We start from the raw sequence: 23,982 nt of genomic DNA on the forward strand, positions 1-23,982 counted from the left end.
CATATGTTTTTTTTTCTATCTATCCATCCTATTGTTAGAAAAGTAAATTGTATTTTTCAGGAACACCCCACTTTCCACACATAGCCAGCTCTGAGTGCAGATTTGAGTGCTCACTGTAATTCTATGCATGCTTTCATGAGTATTTGACCAATAAAGACCTATGACAGTAATTAAGATATTTATTAAATAAAAATGGATCTTGTCTTAGACACAGGTGCACCAAATTATATTTTTACACAGGGGACATTACAAAGGCATCTTTATCCTGTATCTGCTGTAAACACTTTGCAGTGAAAGAAATGCAAGAGCTGGCGTCCCAGTATGCCCTGAAGAAAAACTGCTTGGGGCCCAGGAAGGAAAACAGTGTAGGGTAAATTAGTTCTTTTGCCCTTGATATTCTTTATGATTATGACTTCCACTCCAAATAAATGCTAATCGGTAGAATTAGGATATTAAGATGAGGATATTGCAAGAATTGTCAAGGTAATGTTAATTAAACTTCATTCATTGTCAGAGAGTTCTTCAAAAGTTTTATCAGCTGAATTAACTTTTGATTGGAAAATTCTCATAGGGTCAAATTCGTAGGAACACTATATGTAAGGAAACAGATCTACAGATCTACAGTTACTGGAATGGCATTTCAGTTCCTGTCTAAAAACTACTTTTATCCATTTGGAAGATCATATTTACTATCAGTTTTCCACTGCTAGAAATATGTTTCATGTGTGTCGGGAAAGTACCTTATGAAGGTATCTGGATCCAGAAAAGAAGATAAGAAAGAACATGTTCAAGAGGAAAATATCTCATGGCAAAATGTTGCTTGAGTTTGAAGATTATTTTCTTCAGCTTTTTTTGCCATTCTGCTTTTACAGAACAAGTGAGTCTAATAGAAAGATTCCTGCAAATAGGAATCGTGTACTTTTTAATCCTTCATGAACAAAATATTGCTACAGAGGACTGGGTTGCAAAACAAATTTCTGGAGCAATCCCAGGCACAAATATAGACTGGGTGGAGAATGGATCGAGACCAGCCCTGCGGAGAAGGACTTGGGAGTGATGGTAGATGAGAAGCTCAACATGAGCTGGCAATGCACCCTTGCGATCCAGAAGGCCAACTGCATCCTGGGCTGCATCAAGGGGAGCGTGGCCAGCAGGTCAAGGGAGATGATTCTCCCCCTCTACTCTGCCCTGGTGAGACCCCACCTGGAGTACTGTGTCCAGTTCTGGAGCCCCCAACATAAGAAGGACATGGACCAGTTGGAGAAGGTCCAGAGGAGGGCCATGAAGATGATAAGAGGGCTGGAGCACCTTTCCTATGAGGACAGGCTGAGGGAGTTGGGGCTGTTCAGCCTGGAGAAGAGGAGGCTCTGGGGAGACCTGATAGCGGTCTTCCAGTACCTCAAGGGGGCCTACAAGAAAGATGGGGAGAGGCTGTTTAGTAGGGCCTGTTGTGATAGGACAACAGGTAATGGTTTAAAACTAGAAGGAGGTAGATTTAGATTAGATATTAGGAAGAAATTTTTTACACTGAGGGTGGTGGAACACTGGAACAGGTTGCTCAGAGAGGTGGTGGATGCCCCATCCCCAGAAACATTCAAGGCCAGGCTGGATGAAGCTCTGAGCAACCTGATCTGGTTGGAGATGTCCCTGCTCCTTGCATGGGGGTTGGACTAGATGACCTTTGAAGGTCCCTTCCAACCCAAACCATTCTATGATTCTATGATAGTTCAATGACACAGGCAAAAACATGAGTGCTCTATTCACTTGTAATTACAATTGCTTCAAGACTGACTGTAAAGAAATACTTTGAACTATCATACTTCAAAGTACAGTATTTTTCATTCATTGGCTGTGCTTTCTGCAGAAATTTTAATGTTGTTCTTTGTCATCATTGAAGGGAAATTTTGCTTCACTCGTTACTTCTCATGTGAGAACTGTGATCTGTTTGCCTTATTGCCCCTATTCTTTGATCAGACTGTATCTCCCATTGTATGTTGCTTTTCACATATCGAAGTGGAATGGTCATGAAAGACTAATTCCAATCAGGTTCAGCATCTGTGGGTGTTCTGGCAGTGTGCCACTGTAGAATTAAATCAGATTTTGGTCAATTAAGGAGCCAAAAGTCCCTTGCTTTTCATTCCTTTCCTCCAAAATTTGTTTTTGTAGTTCTGTTCATAAGTCAGATCATACAGGAACATGACTTCTTTTCCGAATAAATCAGACAAGGTAAAGATCTCTGTGGTCTTCCTACATGTTGTGTTTTACTAGTGGATATTATGGAAGCGATTCCAGTATTACCTCTTGGTGACAAATTATTTAAAAAACAAGTAGGTGGGCTTGGGGGGTGGCATGTTTTGCTTTTTAAAAAAGTTCTGATGCATTTAACAGTAGAAACTGCATGTAATTTGTGAAACTTGAATGAAAACTCTGCTGTTCTGCTGAATTTGAGAAATCTCACCACAAGGATTGCTGGAAGCAATTACTTGGTTTTCATAAAATGCCTTGCCCCTCTGAAGCCAAATCCTATACACTGAAAATAGGCTTCATGACTAGATAGAAACCTTATGTGAAGACCCAGCATAGATCTTTTCTATGAAGAACATGCTGAATGTTATCACCTGCACTGAGCCTGCTAGAAAGCAGATCTGTTCAGGGCAGAAAGTTCAACAGTTTAAAACATACAAAGTAAGCATATAGGCTTTCCATAAACTTGATTTAATATCAACTAAAAATTGTTTTGGAAACAACTCCTCATTTCAGAGTGTGTCTGTAGTCTCTTCCATGGATCCATCAAGAAGAATCAGAATATTAACTAAAGGAAACAACCCTAATAATATTCTATAGATTATGCCTATAAAAGCCAAAGCTTTTATTTTTTTTTTTTCTTTTACAGTATTCAAGTACAGATAGGCTGGAGTTTCTTGTCACGATAAAATCTTTGTTACACAGAGATAGGAATGTGAATTCTTAAACAAAAAATATAAACCCAACACATCAGTAAGCAACTTAGTTTTATGGGAATACCCTCTTGAATTATAAAAGCTGTACAGGAAAAAGAAAAAAAAAAAGACGCTTTCCTGAGGCATCCAACTTCATTTTTACAGGCTCATTCACTATGTCAGTTCAAATGCAAGAGTAACTCATTTAGCTGTGCTATTAACCCTTACTCTGTGTAAGGCTGTGTGGTGACAACCAGAGTCCCAGGAAATTAAGCGGGACAATAGAAAAGCAATATTAGATGGTATGGCCACATATGGTCTCATTAATACATCAATAGGTTTAGTCATGCTTTTTGTCATCAGAGGGGAAGCCACCGATTTCAACATGAAATGGCTGTCACTTTTACTTTGCAAGGTTATCCTGTGCCGTTCCATTGGAAAGATCTCTGAACGAAGTCACAGCATTTGGCTTATTTACTCAAAATCAGAAGTCCTGTGAAGAGAGTAGGAAAATCTGAATGGAATACACTGAAATATGTTAGGCTGATGTTCTTTTGTCACAAGTTATTTCTCAAGTGCTGCCAGAAAATGGCATTGTATGCTGAGTGTGCACAAATTATACATAAATAACATACCCTTGGAGATGCAGGGACATTAAAGCCATGTTAATTTGTTGTGTTTCATATTTCAAGAAGTAAACTTTGCATCATAGAAACTAGAGGTGGGAGTGATCTGTGAGATAATCTTATCCACCCTGCTGTTAATGCAAATCTGTTCCCTAAAGAATATTTTAAGTGTTCCAGCTTGTCTAGTTTTACACGACTGTAACTCTGGAGCTTCAAGTCCATTGGAAGGCTGGAATATAGCACAATTGTTAAGTGTATTTCTCTAACACTGACCCTAAAATTTTTATTTCCTAAAGGCATTCTGCAATTTCTAATTATCCTATCTTGGATATACCTACAGTTTTGGGAAACATTAGAATCCTAATCAGTTCTTCCCTGTTCTTCATTTTGTGTAATAAGTACAGGGTCAATGTGTTCTCCCAATCCCTTGTGTTTTCTTGTAGCCAAGAATGACATTGTTATCTTAATTTTTCCTTACAAAGCAGTTATTCTGGCACAAAAATAATTTTTGCTTTGCTCAAAAATCTCTCTAACCTGTTTAATACTTTGTGAGGTCTACAAATACAAGACTAAATTTCAAGGCCTTGTAGAGGCTTTCTTTTAGTGTTTTGAGTGCTTATGGTTTGTGATTCAGGGATCCTCTTATATGCTCAATTTCTACTTACTCTGAACCTAAAATTCACTGATACCGCTAAGACATGTAAAATACTGTCCAGCCATCTTGAAGCCTTTATGTGCTTTTATGTCTTTCTGAGTATTTCATATCAGTTCAATGTCATACTTTTTAATTATTATCTTCTTATTTTTTTTTAGTATTCATTTAATATTTCTGTCGACTTATTCTTGGATGTGCTCAACACCATAAGCTTTGAAACCAAGCATAAGCTTAATTTTCAAGTGCGCCAAAGGGAACAGCAGTCTTCCAGCTCAAACCGTGAAGTTTGTTTATGTTTCTCTCGTCGGTGATTTTAATAACCTTTTTATTTTTGTATTGGTTGTTTATTTAATTCCAGTACTCTTTCACTTTCATTTCAGCTTGTGACTAAATGGAGTTACACAAGATTCCAAGACACGTTATACGATTCCTCTTTCCAAGCACAAAATTTTTCGTTAGAAGGGTTGTTTGCAGTTCTTACTTGATTTTTGGCTTGTACTTCTGCAAAAAGTGGGAAATTTTGTAAACAGATTATGTGAAACATTATAAAATCTTCCTCTTGCCTTTATGGCATTTCTGTTCAAACAGCAAGCTGAAGTTTCTCTGAGGATAGCAGTACATGGCCTCAAATGGTACTCTGGTTTCATCAAGTGCCTGTTTTCTAGTTGCAAGAATAGAACTCTAATCCTCTTTTCTTTAGTCTAAATTAAATTGTTTTATTTCTCATCTTGAATAAATGGCTTCTGAATGAAATCTTGAATTTTTCCTTGCCTGAAATCCTGATAGTGTTTGTAAGTATTTGACTAAGATGTATTGTGCCTATCTGTGCCTAATGAAGCACTAACCAGACTAAATGATGAATGGCAATTTAATCAATTCAGTTCATTCAGTAATTAGCAGAAGGATATGGAACATAAATTTTAACCTCTCTTTTATAAACATCTGAATTATTCTAAAATTTGACCAGAAGTGTACTTTGCAAAGTTTTCTTCCACTTTTCAATGCCTAAGGAGAAACTTTGCTTAATGTGTCTATCCTTTGGGACTTGGAATAAGAAAATAGTGACGTATGTTTAATTTTCTTCTTCAAGAAATTTGACTATCAACTCTCATTGTCCTGGAATGTAAAATTATTTTATTATTCAGTAGTGATCAAAGCCTTCAGAGATGAGTAAAGCGTGGGTTTTCTGCTGATAATCTTAGTTAAGTGGTATCTATAAATACTCAGTCCTGGCCTTAATGAAAATATGCAATCTGTTTTCGTTAAGTTGTCTTATTCTAGAAACACTTCCTCACCAATATATGCATACATAACCCTAAAATTAAATGCTACTTTCTGATTGCATCATCATGATGCATAAGCAATGAAAAGGTATGTAATTACTATGTTACAAATAATTTACTTCTAAAACCAAAGTTAAGTTAGAGGTTATTGCTGGGATTTTCTGACACAGAAACACAACTCACAATTTCCGGGAGAGGTGGTACTGTAGTTAGTTTTACAAATTCTTGGTTCATTTTGATATATATTTTGTGTTATGTTGTGGGTGAAGGTTTTTTTGTGTGTGTGGTTACTTACATAAGTAGGTTATATGGCATAAGTAGGTGTTTGCATGTGGAAGTTGTAGAAAAAATGGAATTGAACAAGTTAAAATATGGAATCAAATTCTGCATCCTGTTGGTAGCCAAGGGGGATATGTTCTCTTGTTTTTACTGAGGGAACAAACAACTCTTGAGCTCTTCATCCAGAAAAGATGCAAATGCAAGTATATAATTTGTTTTCCTTTTCAGACACAGGAAGTCCACAGGTTCTCTGAAATTTGAGTTAGAGAGTCACAGAAACTTTCCTCAACTTTTGAGAATCCATTCTTTATGCTGTAGTTAGTATGTCTCAGATATTTTTTCCCCTTGATATCCCAGTACTTCTGTCAGTGGATTAACTGAGAGGGATGATGGAGACTCATGTGAAGTACCTTTTGTGGGAGACCAGGGACAGGAGTTGTAATGAGGTGGCTGTCGTGGTGAGGAGAAGAGGGAGCCTGTGGCTGATCAGGCCATCGCAGCACCTCTCAGACAGAGCTGCCAGGGGATGGGGTCAGCAGCCCCTCAGAGCTATGGCCTTTGAGTTTCCTTCTTTTGTGCTGAAGAGGGAAGGAAAAAGCCCAAACAAGCCCATCACAGAAGCGTCTGCATTTGGGCAGTAGCTTAGTTCAATGGCTGTGAGCAGCCATGTGCCCTTTTCCTTTTAACTCGTTTTTTCCCAGATTCTCTTCCCATGCCAAGCCCTTCCAGTGTGCTTCTATGCTGCAGTCCTGTCTCCATTCAGCTTCTTGCAAGAGTGCTCTCTCACTGCCGTTCCCACATCTCCAGAATTTATTTGGGAGCATGAGTGTGCTGCTCAGGAAGCACTCAGACAGACAGAGAGCAGCTCTTGTGCCTTTATTGGTCTCAACAGCTACCATCCATATTCATGCTACTTCTACACTTGCCTTCAAACACCTGGGAAGTATTCATACTGGTTTTAGTAAATGCACATACTTGTCTTTCAGCCTGGTGTTGATTTTAATAAATAAATAAATAATATTTAAATACTGGTGATGGATACAAAATCACTGTTGCTGGCCATTTAATCTGTAAGAAATCTTTCTAATGTTGTGTCCTTTCTTTTTGATTGTTTTCCTCTGTAGGGGAGTTGGTTGTATCTTTGTAGAAATGATTCAAGGGGTTGCTGCTTTTCCAGGAATGAAAGACATTCAGGATCAACTCGAAAGGATATTTCTGGTGAGTTCTTTATTGCTGCGATAATGTGCCTAAGACAACAAAGGATTGATTGATAAATGTTCACATATTTCTTTGTGTCAAGAATTATATTGCTGATAAAGCCAAGGATCAGAAGCCTAGTCCACAGGCTAGATACAGTTTACTTGATATAGTCTTGAAGACTATGTAATAAGTTATAGCTCCTAATTTTTTTCAGTTAATATTTTTCAGATAATCTACAGAAAGGTTTTTATACAATTGTGCAAAAAAGTTTTTCAAATATAAGGCAATGGAAATCCAGCCATTTTGTCATACTCACTTTGCAAGCGGTCAAAGCGGACTCTGGTTGTGCTCTGTTAATGTTATGCTACTATTGTAATGTCAATGGCAAGTATTTTTTTGTGAGACAGACATATAAAGCAAAAGTAAGATAGGAAATGAGGTGAGAAGAAGAATGGGAAATCAGAAATCTTGCTTATACTCAAGTTCAACAAAAATCCTTCACTACTGCTTCTGCAGCCTGGTTGGGCCCTTCATAAGGTACATGGGTACTTCATAGGCACTGATGACACATCCTCACTGGGAGTAAAAGAAGAGGTAGTTTATATCAAGCATAAACCATCATTTACCTATTTTTCTTTCCAGGATTGTGGGTTTTGGGTTTTTTTGTTTGTTTGTTTATTTTAACATCTTTCTCCCATTGTGCTCTGGATTTGGCAGTTCCCTTTCAAAAAGCTCAGGAACAACTTTTCTTGACTCCCCAATAAAGGGTTTTGTTTATTCTGATGCCTGCTGAGAGCTGTGCTGTTGTGGAGTGGGTTTGTTCAGGGAAGCCACTGCTCACCCAGATACTAGCCAAAGTGGCTCCTGGTAATGTGGGGCGGCCGTCAGGGAAAGTATGGCAAGCGCAGCTTCTTTCCCCAACCTGGCAATCTCTGTTTTGCTTCTGACCGCAAATTTAGAAGGGAAGCATGAGTATGCCCTTGCTTTTAAAGATTATTTGGTTAGTAGCTGTTTATTTCAAATGTAGTTGGGATTTTTTTTTTTTGACCCATGAGGAAGGAAAGAAAGTCTTTCATAATATGTTTATAAAATACACATTCTTCACTTTACTCAGACTTGCTTGTACTATATCTCTTTTGCTGGGACATCGGGGGATTTAGAGCTGCTTTTAGGAGTGACTCAGAAAAAATATCTCTGTAAAGCAAGACCTTATTTGATTGTGATATAAAAATATCTCATTTTCTATAAAATATGTTGTTATTCTGCCCTCTTGGGTAGTACCCTGAAAATTCTGTGCTCTGGAAAAATAGTTGTGCTGCAACGTACACAAGAGCAGGAGTTCTGAACAGCTACTGTGATGTGTCTAGTTGCTTCACTGGTTTGCCAGCATGTATATTTTAAGGTAGCAACTTCTGGGCCACTTTCAGGGTTTTACTTTCTTAAGTTATTAAGCTTCTCATTTACTGGGATGAAGTTTCTTCCTTATTTATAGAAAGTGAAATTTTGAAAAAAAGAAATTCTTTTTTGGGGCTTCATCTTGTTTATTGTGGTAAAATTTTAGTGAACATTTTTACTGTGGAAATTAAGTGCACTTCTAACAGCAGAAATCGGTGTTTCCTTTAGTGGGAATGCCTTTTTGCATTATATCCTATGAGACTGTGTGATATAGTGCAAAAAGTGGTAGTGATAGGTATGTCGTATAAACCTATTTTTATATGCCTTTTGTAAAACTTTTGTATATTGCATTTTATTTTCTTTTCCCTATCCTTGCAGTTATTTTTGTCTTAAAATCCCAAGATGAATACACTTCAGGACGAGTTTTGAGGCCTGTCAGTTTTTAAAAATTCAGTTGTATCACTGCAGCTGCAAATATTGAGAACAGTGTTGAAATAACAAGAGATAATTCATTGGTACTGTTTCTTTAATTTGTTCCTTTACAAACCTTCAAATAAAAAGATTAAATTTTGAACTGGATAGTTTTATGGTCCATTGTAAATCAGAGTTAATTTTTAAATCCCAAATAATTAGACCTTCTAATGGAAGTGTCTACCCTTAGCTAAACAGTTTCAGTGAGTGCCTTCCTAATGCACTCTAAGCATAATTAAGAATTTAAGTTATCTATTTTAAAGTTGTAAAACAAAAGATTATTCTTGTTTGGTACTGGATTTGAACAGAAAGATTAAATTAATTCACTCCCCAGTGAATCATATATAGTGTGGTAGTTAATAGTGCTGAAGTACAAAATTAATCAGGTTGTTACACCAGATAACTAATACAATTAACTCCTACACAGTGAGCACTTACATAGCTATGAAAGAAACAGATCAACTAATAAAAGACTTATCCACAAAGTCTTCCCGTAGTTGACATTTTCAACATCCAACAGTGATGATTTTCTTGTAGCAAAGGGGTGGTCTTCTGAAAATGGTGTAAAGTACAGTCCACCTTCACACTAATCCTTTTCTTCTGTAGTCCTCTTCTAAAATACACAGCTTGCAACAAAAAGTATATTAATCTGTGTTGTATTTGTTGTTGTTGTTGTTACTAGTTATAGCTGTGTGTATATAAACACACGCACACACACACGTATATATATATGTATAGCTACACATCCGTAGCGCATGGGTGTCCAGGTTTCAGCTTGAGGCCTTTTATGGAATCAGTTACATTGTAGTAGGAAAGTCACAAAATGCCAAGAACTAATAGTCTTCAGGAAAAGTGAACAAAAATTAATGTGAATAACAGCTTAAAACTCTTAAATGGTTGTTTGATTTCCTGTTGTATAATTTCCCATTATTATGTAAATGAAGCTAAAATATGTTATACGTATGCCGTTTCAGCAATTATCAAGTGAAAGTTGAAGAAAGATTCTCCAAATGCTTTTGCGTATCTCTATCATTGACATTGTTCACATGTCTACATAGCAAGAGTAGATGCAACCCAGCACACCACATGTTTCTTCCTCGTTATGATTGGTGTTTATTTATATTTAACAATTGTTTAATTAAGTGATTGTATATAATAGATAAAGAACAGAGATTGATCTTTGAGTTTTGTCTACGAACTTTTCTCCTTAAGCTTGTATTTCCTGTCTTCTATTGTTTTAAACATTTATGGTTCTTTAAATGGTAATATATACTAATTCTTTATTTCTGTTACAGCAGGTGTTTATAATAAACATTCTCAGGTTCCATTACCGCGATAGGCCTCCATAAAACAGCAGGGGTTTATAAACTGGAAACTATTCTCGGAATTGGGCCACCGCTTAGAGATGTTGATGAATGAGCAAGCTGCAGTTATTGTCACACTTCAGATCTGATAATACGAATTCTTTTTCCCACCTATACTTAAAAGCGTGAATAGTCTCTTTTAAAAAAACTGTACTTACCAGACAAAATGGAAATCACATGTCTAAGTAGTTTGCTTTCTCAAAGAGGTTTAACAGTAAATAAAAATGCCTTAATGCAGAGGTGATTTGGTTTAATCAGTGTACTATTCCATCTTTACTCCTGGTTTTTGCTGCATATTGGAACTGAGGTTACTTTCTGGATAGAATTGCATCATAGAAAATAAGAGAGAGAAGTGCAATTGCAGCCTGTAAGAGCTAACAAGCCTTTAACCTCAAAGTATCAAACTGATGATGTGTCATCATCATTTCCAGCACAACTGAGAAGATGAAGCAAACTGTTTTGCTGTTGTCTGAGAAAAGCAGCTTGAGGTTTTGTTGCAAGGTGCTAGGCCTGATGGACCAATAATTTGACACAGTAATCTCAGCATTTCCATTTAATCTTGTAATATGTGCACAAGACAGGATGAAGCTTTGTTCAAGTGCGTGTTGAATAGTAAAACCATGAGAACAGGAAAAATATGTGAGGCAATCTGTTGAATCAAAATAAAACTACACAAAATTGGGAAATATTGTTTGGCTTCTAATATGGAGAAACTAAGATCATAGAATCATAGCATAGTTTGGGTTGGAAGGGACCTTTAAAGGTCATCTAGTCCAACCCCCCCTGCAAGGAGCAGGGACATCTCCAACCAGATCAGGTTGCTCAGAGCCCCGTCCAACCTGGCCTTGAATGTTTCTGGGGATGAGGCATCCACCACCTCTCTGGGCAACCTGTTCCAGTGTTCCACCACCTTCAGTGTAAAAAATTTTTTCCTTATATCAAGTCTGAATCTGCCTCCCTCTGTTTAGAAACATTGTCCCTTATCCTATCGCAACGGGCCCTGCTAAAGAGTTTCTCCCTGTCTTTCTAATAAACCCCTTTAGATACTGTAAGGCTGCTGTAAGGTGTCCCTGGAGCCTTCTCTTCTCCAGGCTGAACAGCCCCAATTCTCTCGGCCTGTCTTCATAGGAGAGGTTCTCCAGTCCTCTGATCATCTTCATGGCTTTCCTCTGGACTCTCTCCAACAGGTCCGTGTCCTTCTTACGTTGGAGACTCCAGAGCTGGACATGGTACTCGAGGTAGGGTCTCACAAGATCAGAGTAGAGGGGCAGAATCACCTCCCTCGACCTGCTGGCCATGCTTCTTTTGGTGCAGCCCAGGATGCAGTTGGCTTTCTGGGCTGCAAGGGTGCATTGCCGGCTCATGTTGAACTTCTTGTCCACCAGCACTCCCAAGTCCTTCTCTTCAGGGCTGCTCTTGACTGATTCTCCACCCAGCCTGTATTTGTGCTTGGGATTGCCGCAACCCATGTGCAGGACCTTGCACTTGGCCTGGTTGAACTTCACGAGGTTGGCATGGGCCCACCTCTCCAGCCTGTCAAGGTCCCTCTAGATGGCATCCCTTCCCTCCAGCATGTTGACAGCACCACACAGCTTGATGTCATTGGCAAACTACCTGAGGGTGCACTCTATCCCACTGTCTGTGTTGCCAAAGATGTTAAACAGCGCTGGTCCCAAAACCAACCCCTGAGGAACACCACTTGTCACCGACCTCCACTTGGATATGGAGGTGTTGACCTCAGCTCTTTGAGTGTGGTCATCCAGCCAATTCCTTATCCACCGAGTGGTCTGTCTGTCAAATCCATGTTTATTCCTGTTGATCATTTGTTAGCATACATTTCTCTAGATGCAAACTTTGAGGTTTTCTGTATCAAGGAGAACCTGCCATTGTAAATAACCTTTAATTATGTCTAGAAGTAAAAGCTGCACCAAATGCCTTCAAGCTAGCTCTGTACTGGAGGGAATTGACAGCTCCTTGGATCTGATGATGATCAGCGTGAATTAGTTGAGTGTTAAAGCTGATTACCCTGAGAAGCCTGCAGTATGCCCACGCATGCCTTACCCTGAGCCACAATGGAGATAAGAACTTGGTTACAGCTCTGATTTTGGTATAAGGATGTGCTTTTATACTTGCTGTTCTTAACAGATTCAGACCAGATCAGAATTGAATTTCTTGTGGTAACTTAATTTTTCTTCTGGAGAGAATATTTTAAGTGGAAGGTATTTCTGACTTCTCAACTTTACGTGGGGTTTCTGAGAGCCTCTATAGATCGAAGTGAATTTTCCTCCCAGGCTCCAAAACCTTCCCGATAAGAGGGTAATCTGTGCGTTCCCTGAACTTTAGTCTTGGTGCCAACTACACTGAAAATTACATTTTACTGCAAGAATAATGTACCAAGTGTTCTCCAGATACTTTGTAGATCTGCACACAGGCGGGTCAGTGGCATTTAAACGCTGGTTTATCTGTGAATGGGCCTTCACTCTGCAAACGTGGTTGCGGGGTGTGTGCGTGCCTGCAGGAGCCTCACGCTGCGGGTGACGTGGCGCAGTTGGAGTGGGAGTTTGCAGCCAGAAGCCTCTGTCTTTCCTGACACACATATTGCAAAAAGCTGAGGACTCCGCGCCAGTATTGGATGCTATTGCTCTGTTGGGTGCAATAATGCACAGTATTAAAAAGTAATTAAAAGAGAACAATATCCATTTGTTGAGCCCAGCAGCCTGGGATGCCAAAGGGCGATGCCAGAAACTCTAGCTTTCTGCGTGGAGCTGTACAGCAAAGACTCGCAGGAGTTTGTGTTTTGAGATAGCTATGAAAAATGGCATTTTCCTTGTAAATGGGAATGAAAGTGTTAATTCTGCTACTGAAGATTTACAAGGCTAGCAATATTTTTTCTTTTATATATATATATATATACACACATACATATATACATATAGCTACACACCTGAAGTGTCTTGCATCATCTAATGCAGGCTAGCAGTGTTTTCCCCCACAACTCTGATGTTAACAGGTGTTTGTGAAGCTGTGGAGCTTTCTCTCTGTGGGTCTGTATCTGAAGGTTTACTTCATGTCTCTGATGTCCTCTAAAGCTGGAAATAATACATTTTAACAGGCCTCGCTTTCATTTAAGCTTGTGATGGACCCAAAGGAACTGTGCATTCTGGTACATTGTGTAATAACATCGTTTGGGAAGCTAGCAATGCTAAACCCAAGGGAGGAGTGCTTTTAACTGTTGGGTTTTTAACTTCATCTGTGTAATCAGGTGTTGAGCCAAATTTATTGGTCTTTTTTTCCTGTTTTGCTATTCAGTACATGTTTTTCTGTCACTTGGTATATATTTTGGCTCTGAAATACAGCTTGGTCATCTCTGATGGAATATATGTATTTTTGAGGCTGGACCTGAGCTGAAATTTAATTTTGTGCAGGCATGGTATCTATGGTGCCTTATATCTTGCAGGTGATGAATCTGGTTGGAGGAAAAGTCTTCATCTTTGTTAAACATTTCTTGCTTAGAGGGGAAAAGTTTTCTATAAACAGCTTATGTTTTTCTCCCATCTCTCTCCATTTTCCTCCCACCAATGACTTCATGAGGAAAATGAGGGGGTATTTAAATTCTAATTATGTAGAAACTTGACTGCTGGGTTCTGTCTTCTGTAACACAGCATGTAAGTAGAATGAGAGAAGTACAGTGTATTATATCCTGCTAATTAATTTACCTCTGCTTTGCTTTATTATAACAAAATGCAAAATATTTCAATTCTCTTCAGCACCACTGAAATTAATTAAATAAAAAGCAAGTTTCTCTACCTATAGGTCTTCTCTTTGAAGTTGTTACCACTTATTCAGTATTTTAATGCAGTTGCCTGCAGGTTTTGCACAGATACCACTTTTGCAAGGTTCCTTTTTGGGCTTTATGTCTTATACCAAACCTCAAATGAAAGTAATTGTAAACTAGGCAAGTATGAGCTGAATTAACCTTTGGAATGATCTTTAAAAAGCAAAGTAAATCTTTTATGCATTCATGCTTTGTGAAGGATTTTGAATTTTTTAAGAGTTCTTTTTAAGGAGTTTCCGCTCAGTTTTAGCTCTCTGACTGCGCTCTGTTGTCTTCTGTATCACTGCATGTGTAGTCTTTTTCCATTATAACAAGGCACAAGGTACTTGATGCTAATTTGCATTTACCTCTTATGAAGAACTCCTGTGCTCAACCATGTCTGAGTAGCCGTAGTCTGTGTTGTTCTTTGCCTTATATCATTAAACCCATTTGGTACTGGGCAAACAAACTAGGCGTAGGATTTAAAAATAGCAATCTTGTAAAAATATTGGAAGTTTTCTTCAGAATATTGCCTATGTGTGTCAGGAAAGGAGTCCTTAAAAATATTGAAGTCCTATTTCACACTCTGTTAACATTTCTTTTAGAAAAGGGGACATCTAACGTCCCATTCATCCATGTTTAAAGTCATAAAAATACCCAACAGTGTATGATGGACACTTGCCAGGGGAACTACCGGCTGGTAGCAGGAGGAAAGAGGTGGGGGAGAAATAATAAATGAATGTATAACCCCATCCTTGACTTTTAAGGGCTGGCTGGATGTCACGCCAGACTGTTAAACCACCTGATGCACATAGGTGTCATCTGCTTGCGAGAAGATGTTCCCGTCCAGGCGGCTAATTCTGAGCAAAAACCTGAGCGTTGCTGGGATTGCAAGAGCTTGGCTTATTATCAGCTCTGTAGTGCAAAACGTGAAGAGTAATTGGCTATCAGAAAAAGAAAACAAATTAAGACATGGTTCAGTGGAAAACAATGGCTGTGTGGTTTTCTTTGGAATCGGAATGTTTCTTTAGTATCTGCTATATTTCAGTTGCTGAATGAGAAATGGACTGTAATTATAAAGAAGCATTGTTTCTTTTCCAGGCTCGCCTCTGGCCTTTGAGAGGGTGGTTGCAAGGAATACATTGAAAAAAATGTGCTGAGACTCAGCTGGTGTAAATCAGTGCAGCTCTGTTTACTTACACTGGTGTACATCTTTGCAAGACATTTCCTTGTTGGTCCCATATACTACAGAAATAGATTTTTTCTTTTCCCCATGTAAAATCTCTCTCTGTACAGGTTGTGTCCACATGTGTTATGGAGCTGTAATTGCAAACATTTTTGCATGCAGGCGACACGGAACAGAAATGCAGTTGCAAGCAATTTGTGCATATTACAAATGGAGCTGAAACCCATTCTGAACCAAAGGCATTGGTCTGTTATCCAAAAACTTGTGCTGAAAGATAATAGTGTGCTGTATAAAAGCACAGGGCTGTTCATAAACCTGGTCGGGTATGCTGGCTTTATTTACTAGGGAAGATAATATGATCAGACATCAAACAGTCATATTGCTTTCTCTTTCCATTTCATAAATAAAGGAACAATGTTTAATATACTTGAATCTTCCCTTTTCCCTTTTCTCTTTTACTTGTGTCTGAATTGCACATCACATGCCAAAAGCAGGTTTTCTGAAGAGCATCTTGATTGCCAGAATTGTTGTTTATATTCTGTAGCTCAAGTTCAAACATCTTTAAAGTTGAAAATGTCTAAAAATCAATGTGAGGCAGTTTTAGATTATGATTTTAGAGACAGATTGTGAGAATATAAGAGTGATATGCCTTACCTATCCGCAGATGTTTCTTAAAAGACTTCAAGAGTAATAGCTGATTTCTTCAGCCCTCCTAAGAACTGATAAAAGTATACAGCTTTTTCTGTCATCGTGTATGGGGGAAACATCCCCTTCAGCCCATGCATATGGCCTACTTTGAATAAAGGTAGACTTTAATACCTGTTTTAGTGTTTCCTGAATTGGTGCCCTAGACTAGGTCTTACCTAGGTGTTATGGCACTTGCCTTAGGATAGACTGTCTTCAGCTATCACTGCCATTTACACAAGCTGCTGATCCTCAGTATCTTTCTATGAGCTAAATGTAAGTTTTCTGATAGGCTTAGTGATTTCAAGTTTTCAAGGGCTAGCATTAATCCACCTTGATTAGGACAGCTGCTTTTCTTGCTCATTAAATGGCTATGGTTAAATAAATTAGGCATTTAATTTGATGTATGTTGAAGATGTTATATAATTGTGTCTGAGTTTTAAATATGCATATAAAAATGCTGTCACACAATTTCTGTGTGTCCACTATTTGTGTGTTGCGATTACTTATGTAACTTGCACTGAGAAGAGAAAATCAGAAGGAATGCATTTCCCCTGATTTTTTTAAATTCTAATTGCTTTTTTTATTATTGCTATCTTTTTATTATAAGAGAAAAGCAACCAACAGGAAGACAGCTGCATTAATTTGAAACTGCTTTGCAAAGTACTGGACAAAATCAGGATTAGTAAGTAGGAAAAGGAAAAAAAAAAGGCTACAGGAATGCAATATATTCTCTTTCATAAGAAGGTGTCTAAAAAAAGAGGTCTCATATAGGAATTAAGACCAGGAGAATTACTTGACTAGAATCTTAATGCAGTAGATATTCTCAGCTGTTTGAATGTGAAATAAATAGAGCAGGTTTTGAATTATATAATATTACGTTTCATTCCTGTTGCTTTGGTTCTTCCTGTCCCAGTCTTCTGAGTGCTCTGTTTAAAACAACTTGGAGGCTGTAGCAAAACTGGATTCTCTGTCAGTTACAGGAAGAAAAATGTCTCATGTTCACTATTTGTCTTTAGAGTGCGCGTGTATATCACTGCATAGCAGTATTGCTGGCAATTGAGGTCTGTTTCCGAGTACATCAGAGGGGGCTATAATATGTTTTGTAAGAAGATAATGAGAATTCTTCATGGTGTGTATTCACGGCACAACATGATCCAAATGACTGTGGTGTAAACTCTTAAACCTGTCAGGGATGGAGCAGAACAGCATAAGATAAATTCTTAACAGAGAGCGTAGTATGGTGCAGTGGGTATGTTCTCACATAAATATGATTGCCCCAATGATGATTACATCCAGAGGAGAAATCACATCTTCATGTCTCATGTGCATCCATACAACACGTTGCCCTAATTACATAAAAAGAGGCCTTAATAATTTGGATGCTGGAGATGCTGTGCATTTTGGTATAGTCTGCTCTGGTCTGATGACTGAGATATTTGGTTAATAACATTGCTATGCTGCTGGGCTGGCTGGTTAGAGTGTGCTAGTATTGCTCCTTTCTCTTGGAAAGGGAGGGGTGGAGATGAGGTCCTGCTGACCTCACTGCATTGTATCACTTTATCAACTGCTCAGCAGTTCAGAGCAGGGTAATAACTATAGCCAGGGCAAATCCTCTTTCATTTGTTTGTGGAGCTTTTCATGAAATCCCTGCAGTACCCTATTCCATACTAAAAAAAAAAAAATTAATTGGCAGTGAATGTAGCTGAAAACTAAGGATAGTGAAAGACCTGTGTCTTACTAGAGTCATCTCTTCTTTGGCCTTCATTTACTTTCAGTAAAACGTACTTTTAGTACACCCTCCTACCACTTTTGCTTTATGTTATCTTATTCTTGCTAATGCTTTCATGGTTTTGTTGTGTTGCTGCCTTTTAACTGGCTTAATGATAATATCGTGCTGCTCATCTGCATTCACAGAATCACAGAATCGCAGAATTATCAAGATTGGAAAAGACCTAAAAGATCATCCAGTCCAACCATCACCAATACTTCTCAGCTAAATCATATCCCTCAACACAACATCCAAACGTTTCTTGAACACCCCCATGGTCGGTGACTCCACCACCCTCCTGGGCAGTGCATTCCGGTGCCTGACTACCCTTTCCGAGAAGTAATATTTCCTAATGTCCAGCCTGAATCTCCCCTGGCGCAGCTTGAAACCATTGCCTCTAGTTCTATCACTGTCTACACGAGAGAAAAGGCCGACTCCTAGCTCACTACAAGCTCCCTTCAGGAAGTTATAGAGAGCTATAAGGTCTCCACTGAGCCTCATCTTCTCCAGACTGAACAATCCCAGCTCCCTCAGCCGCTCCTCATAAGGCCTGTGCTCCAGACCCCTCACCAGCTTCGTAGCCCTCCTCTGAACGTGTTCCAGGGCCTCAATGTCTTTCTTGCAGTGAGGGGCCCAAAACTGAACACAGTACAGTACTTCACATAGTCCAAGAGATCAGTGGGGCCTTCACTGTTGAGAGGTTGATTTTTCTCTCTGATAACTTGTGTAGTTAGTTACCCTAGTTTCACTGGTGTAACATCTCCCTTTCTACTAATTCTCTGAAATCTTTAAAAATTGCCTCTGAACTACTACGATTTGACTGTAATAGCAGTGTCCCTCATGTTAAAGAATTAATGTGATTTTACTCTTCTTGCACCTGGTACCCCATCATTTTTCAGCCTTCGTGTTGTTGATATTTCAGGCCATGCGTTTCTGTGGACCATAATGTAACGGGGGGTGAGGGATAAGAAACTGTAACTCCTGTCTTTCTCTTCCTCTCCGTCACTGTTGACTACTAGTGGTACTGAAGCTCTTTGCCATGTGTCTGTGCAAATTTTCTTTTCTGTATTTGCATATCCTAATTACTTATTTATTCATTTCCCTCTCTGTTTTGTTTTTTGTTTGTTTGGAGTTTTTTGTGCTTTTTTTTTTTTCTGAAAAAGAGTGGACCCTGGTACGCAGGTGTTAAGCAGCTCCAATCTTTTGAGAATTTGCCTTTATTTATTCACACTTCCATCATTGATTGTTTCAGTACAAGCCACTTTGATTCCTTTTGGAGCTGTAGGCAGCATGTTCTCTAAATCCTGCCCAATCCTGGCATCTCCTTCTCCAGTGAGTAGAGAGGAAGGGTTCCAGCAGCTCCAGGGAAGTAGTTCCCTTTTGCCCAAAAGTGAGGCTGCAAAGAGCAAGGACTGCCACTGCAGCTGCCCTGCATATGGCCTAGAGCAAGTTTAAATGGAGACAGGAGATGACAACACTGTAATCCCTCCTGCCTGGTGGTTTTGAGAGCTCAGAAGTCATGGACCAAGTTACTGAGTGTGCGAATGTCAAAGCAAGCAAATGGGTTGACTGAAGCTGGGAGTGCAGCTGCCTCTTCCAGTTGAGCAGCGCCTGCTTGCACCTTCATTTAAATAAGCAAAATGAAAAAACTTTAGGCCACCTGCTAGCTGATTGTTAAAGCCACAGCTGCTTAATGAGCAATAAATGATTAAATTGCACAGTTTCAAATTTTCAGAAAATTTAAGCGTCTCAAAATTTGGCACTCTTTCAAAACCCACTTCTGACCTCTACATTTTGGCCTGTACTTCATGGTATCAGGAAGATGAACCCATCCCTTCTGGCTGAACTTGCAAGGAAATGGGTAAAGAAGGTGTCAGGAAAATGAGTAGGTGCTCTAGCGAAGAATTAACTGGCAACTTCCAAAGTGCTCTGGAGTGAGATGTGCTAGCTCGCTATGCTGCAGTGGAGAACATGGGTTCTGTTCAGCCACAGCCTCCCCATTGATTTTACTGTCTTCTGGATGAGAACAGGTATCTTCCTGGGATTCTGCCCCAGCCTCACTTCAAATGGCTCTGCTGCTTTTATAGCCTGTGCCTCGCCATCAGAACAAGGCTGACATTTCCCGCGTTTTTAGAAAAATAATGTTTCTGTACTACTTAGAGACTTCCATTTTTCATTCTGCTTGCTTATTCTGTTCCTGTGATTCAGAAGGACAGTCAGAAGTATAAAACTCTTGCTTTTTTAGCAGCCAAATACTACTGTTTGGAATGAATACACCAAGCATCATGCTGTGGTTTGTTGTAGGAGGCACACTTGAAACTGAATCACTTGAAATGGATTTTTAGTGATAAGGTTAGACATTTTTAAAAGAGATTTGATGTGGGAATTCTGATAAGGTTCAGTGCAGGAATCAGCAGGATATTTAGACATCCAGGAAGAGTGCTCTTATATCCACCACATATACCCAGCACGATTGGAGCTCATTATTAATGCACTCACTGTTTCAGAAATATTGGAACACCTGGACCCGCACATTCTTCAAATGGCAGCATGACTGGCTGCCTTCATTTACTGCAGATTGAACAAATGGTCGATTAAAAAAACTTGAAAAAAAGTACTGACTGCTTCACTGGGCTCCTGTGTGGCTGCATGAGTGTATTCAAAATTGAGATTATTACAAGACCAAGACCTTAGCTGGCAAAATAAGGAGTTCGCAAACTTCTGGATCTGATTTGATTCTAATATCACGCTGTTCTGTGATGCTGAGCACCAGGCTTAATATATATTCCTGGGATGCCTCCCCAGGAATTTTAGGTGAGAAAAATAATTTTAATTATATTGGTTTTTTTGTTGTTGTTGTTTTTCAGATGGTGAGCTCAGCAGCTCAGTTAGCCCAGGTATACTCCAGTTTCCTCTCCACTGCAGATGTGTTTCTGACATGTAAGCGGCACGTGCCACGAGTTTCTATTGTGCCATGCGTATGCTGTTCCTTGTGTGTAAGGAACGGCAAGTCGTTATGTGGTGTCACAATGAAGCGCACTTGTTCATCCAGTGTGTTGTGACTGGGCACCAAGCCAGAGACAAAGGGTTTCCAGTATCCGAGAAGTACAGTGTGCTTCAGAGTGGGGTTTTGCTCTGGGAAGATGTGGATTGGTTTCTGTGAAAACCATTGGGTCAGGTCCTGGTGCAGTGATGATCCTTATCTGGAATGGATGTGATCCCAGATGTGCTGGTTTGTTCAAATAGGTGTAGTTAAATGATAGTATAGTGAAAAATGTAATTTCATTTAAATAAAAATGTTTTCCTTGCTATTTTTATGATGATTCATAAGAAGATGCATAAGTTTGGTCTATTAATTATTTAAATAAGCTCTCCAGCTGAATGGCAGCTTTAAGCCTTTAAGTATCCTGATGCAATGGTGTAGCTTTGCCTATGCCAGTGAGGCTGGACACTGTGACACTTGGTAGGAACTCGTGTGTGTTAACTGAGCCAGTTTTATGGTCTTCAAAAAGTCCGTAAAGCCAGCTTTATGATCTAAAAGCAGCATTGCTTTTTCTGGTAAGCCAGCATTTCCAAAACACTCTGTGTAGTGCATACCTGGAATTCAAATGAGCCAGCTGCTGAGCCAGCACAGCAGGGCTTGTGGAAGTACATTTCATAAAAACCTCCCACAGGCATTTGGCACTTCCCCCCCCCCCCCCCTTTTTCGATTTGAAGAAAAAAGTCAGTAAAAAAACTTGAAATAAATCTTTAAAGAGCATATTTAGGAGAGGACTGTCTGGGTGGGTTATTCCAAAGGCTTTACATCACAAACAGAATAGGAAATCTGAAATGCAAAGTATATACCTTTCTGTACAGAGTAAATCAGAGCAGATTTTACAGGGTATGTAAACAAGCATGACTTGTGAGCCCGGGCATCCTTGTGACAGAAAATTGCTGTCTTCCTTCTGCTTCACAGTGAGGGAAACTGTTCTGTTTGTTCCCAAATGGTAAGGAAGAGCCCTTCTAGCACAGAAATCGGCAGCAGGTGCTTCTTCACATGTATTAACATCAAGATCTTCCTTGGTGAAATAATTCCCTCTCTGTAACCTTATTTGAGAGCTCACAAGCTCTGGCAATGTCAGAAGAGCAAACTTGCCTCCTTGGAAGAAGGTGAGAGAAATCTGTTGAGGTCAGCTGTAGTCTTCTGCATGAGTTTTGTTCCCAGTCTTATCCTGATCCACAGCTTTGAAAGCCTTCAAATTCTCTTTCCTTCTTACTAAGGATCAGTTTCATCCTGTTGGGGTGTTTTATAGTTTCTGCAGCTCCAAAGCAGTTGTGGGAGACACTAAGTCTAGTTTCATGTCAGAGTTTTTCTTTTATTCTGATGATGTGATTGTTTGGTAATGGAAGGAGACTCCTCAGCACAGCTGGCTGGAAAAGCTGGAGGGACAGGTTCTCAGTTCTGCTGCTTCAGCCGCTTCAGCAAGGAGCATCCCTCACAGTGGAGTCCTCTTTTCGCTTTGGAGCTAAACAGCGTCTCCTTTTAGCGTGTATTATGCTTTTTAATTAACTTGTAATTTGGCTGCACTGCTGGACGGTTGCAATGGTTTGAGGGAAAGTGCAGTCTCTGTCATGAGTTTGTCTTCTTTCCTTTTGCTGCTCATTTCAGATCCTCTCTCTGCAGCATAGGCCCCTCTGTTTTCAAAATAAGTTTGCCAGATGCTGTTTTCTTAGTGTTTTTAGCATTCATCTCATTCACAGAAATGTTTTAGTAAGAATCACTAAATAAAAACCAAGTTTCTTCCAGCACATGAACCTTTATGAAAGTTACAAGTTACTAAAATAGGGCGTTATGATGAGATGTACTGATTACCTGTAGGAAGGGGATGCTACAGTCTGGCACAAGTTGTTTCACATTTGCTTTTTTCTCATTGTGAAGTTCAGATTAAATTAATCTGGTTTTGCTCTCTCTCCAATTTAGATTGGATTATGGACAGAATTAGTTTCTAAAAGTCATCCCATTGACAGAGCTATTTCTGTGATTAAAAGTGTAGTATGTATTTAGTAGGTCCTTTTCAGAATAAAAAAAAACCTCTCCCCTGACTGAGCAGTTAAGGAAACTGGCATATCAGACTTCGGTAGTGCTTTGTTGCAAGGCTGAGGATTTAATTTAATGCTGTCCTGATGGTCTGCAGTGCTGGGTCTGTGGTGCTGCCTGCTCTGTTCCTCCTTCTCCTCCTCCTCCCAGCTGTCGCACTCAGCTCATGCGGAGACGGTAGGTAGAGTCTGGCTCTGCGAAGGCGGACAAGTGTGTTTATGAAGTCTCCAGTCCCCATCATCTTCCTCATGTTAGCACAGTTGCAGTGGTGTCTCTGCCAGGGTCCCTCAAAAATGTAGCTGTGGTTACCATGGTTATGAAGAGAATGATGAGTTTGTTTACTTGTGCTGCAAACAGCATGGAAGCAGTCTTGGGATAAATTTAATTTTTTGATGCAGCTACCCAAATATCATTTATGTACACAAAGTAAGGTTGGAAAAATCACACATTAAAAAGGTTTCCTTACAAGACTGCTTTATATTTTGCCTCTGTGCGGAAAGGATGTTAAGAACAGTTGGGTCCTTTACTGTTTCAAGTACCTCATTTTTCATCCTTGACAAAGGTAAAGCACAAATAATAGTTGAGCTTGATTTTTTTTTTTAATTAATGTATGTTGTTGAAATTTTCTGGGAATGTTGATAGTGATTTCTTGTTTTGCTTCCCTCATCCACACTGGCAGACCTAAATGTTTTTGAAGCCAGCTTCATCATAAACCACTTTTTATACTCAAGGCAAATGGTTTTATTACCCACATGTAATGGAATGGTGCTATTTCACTTGTTGGCTGAAAGAGTTAGCCTTTTGCTGTAGGTGAACTTCATTCTGTTTTTACTGGTTCTTTTTTCACCTTAGAGAATAAGCCTCAGTAACTTCTGTTTTTTCACGAAACAGCATTACTTTACGTACAGCAGAAACAAGCTTACAGGGTTGGTGAGGAGGTGCGTTCTCTCTTTTTTGTTGCTATTGTGTGTTGTACTTCTTGTCTGTGTAGCAGGTGCTTCTTAGAACTCTTGAAATAATTCAATACCTTGCTTTTTTTTTTCCTTAAGACAATGCTTATATCATTCAAAAAATAACTTACAAAAGAAATACTCGAATCAGCTTGTTTTATAACCAGCCTTGTTTTCTCTTAAATCCATCATTCTAATCTAATATCCTGAATAAATGGAGATCACATTTAACATATTCTGCTACACATTACTGTTGTGCATATGAAATGATGGTGGTGAGTTTCT

The 23,982-nt window shown here is 39.2% G+C and overlaps 1 protein-coding gene across 4 annotated transcripts in view; it reads left to right on the top strand.

Moving 5' to 3' along the window:
* The window catches only part of CDK14 (cyclin dependent kinase 14), a 319,070-nt gene that overhangs the window by 181,474 nt on the left and 113,614 nt on the right, over positions 1-23,982 (top strand). For all 4 annotated transcript variants that reach the window (XM_086742275.1, XM_086742276.1, XM_086742277.1 and 1 more), the window contains one exon: positions 6,907-7,000. In XM_086742275.1, the coding sequence (XP_086598401.1) occupies positions 6,907-7,000 (94 nt within the window). The remainder of the gene's footprint in view (positions 1-6,906; positions 7,001-23,982) is intronic.

Source organism: Chlamydotis macqueenii, chromosome 2 (assembly GCF_036417535.1).
Source record: "Chlamydotis macqueenii isolate bChlMac1 chromosome 2, bChlMac1.mat, whole genome shotgun sequence".
In the NCBI taxonomy this organism is placed as follows: domain Eukaryota; kingdom Metazoa; phylum Chordata; class Aves; order Otidiformes; family Otididae; genus Chlamydotis; species Chlamydotis macqueenii.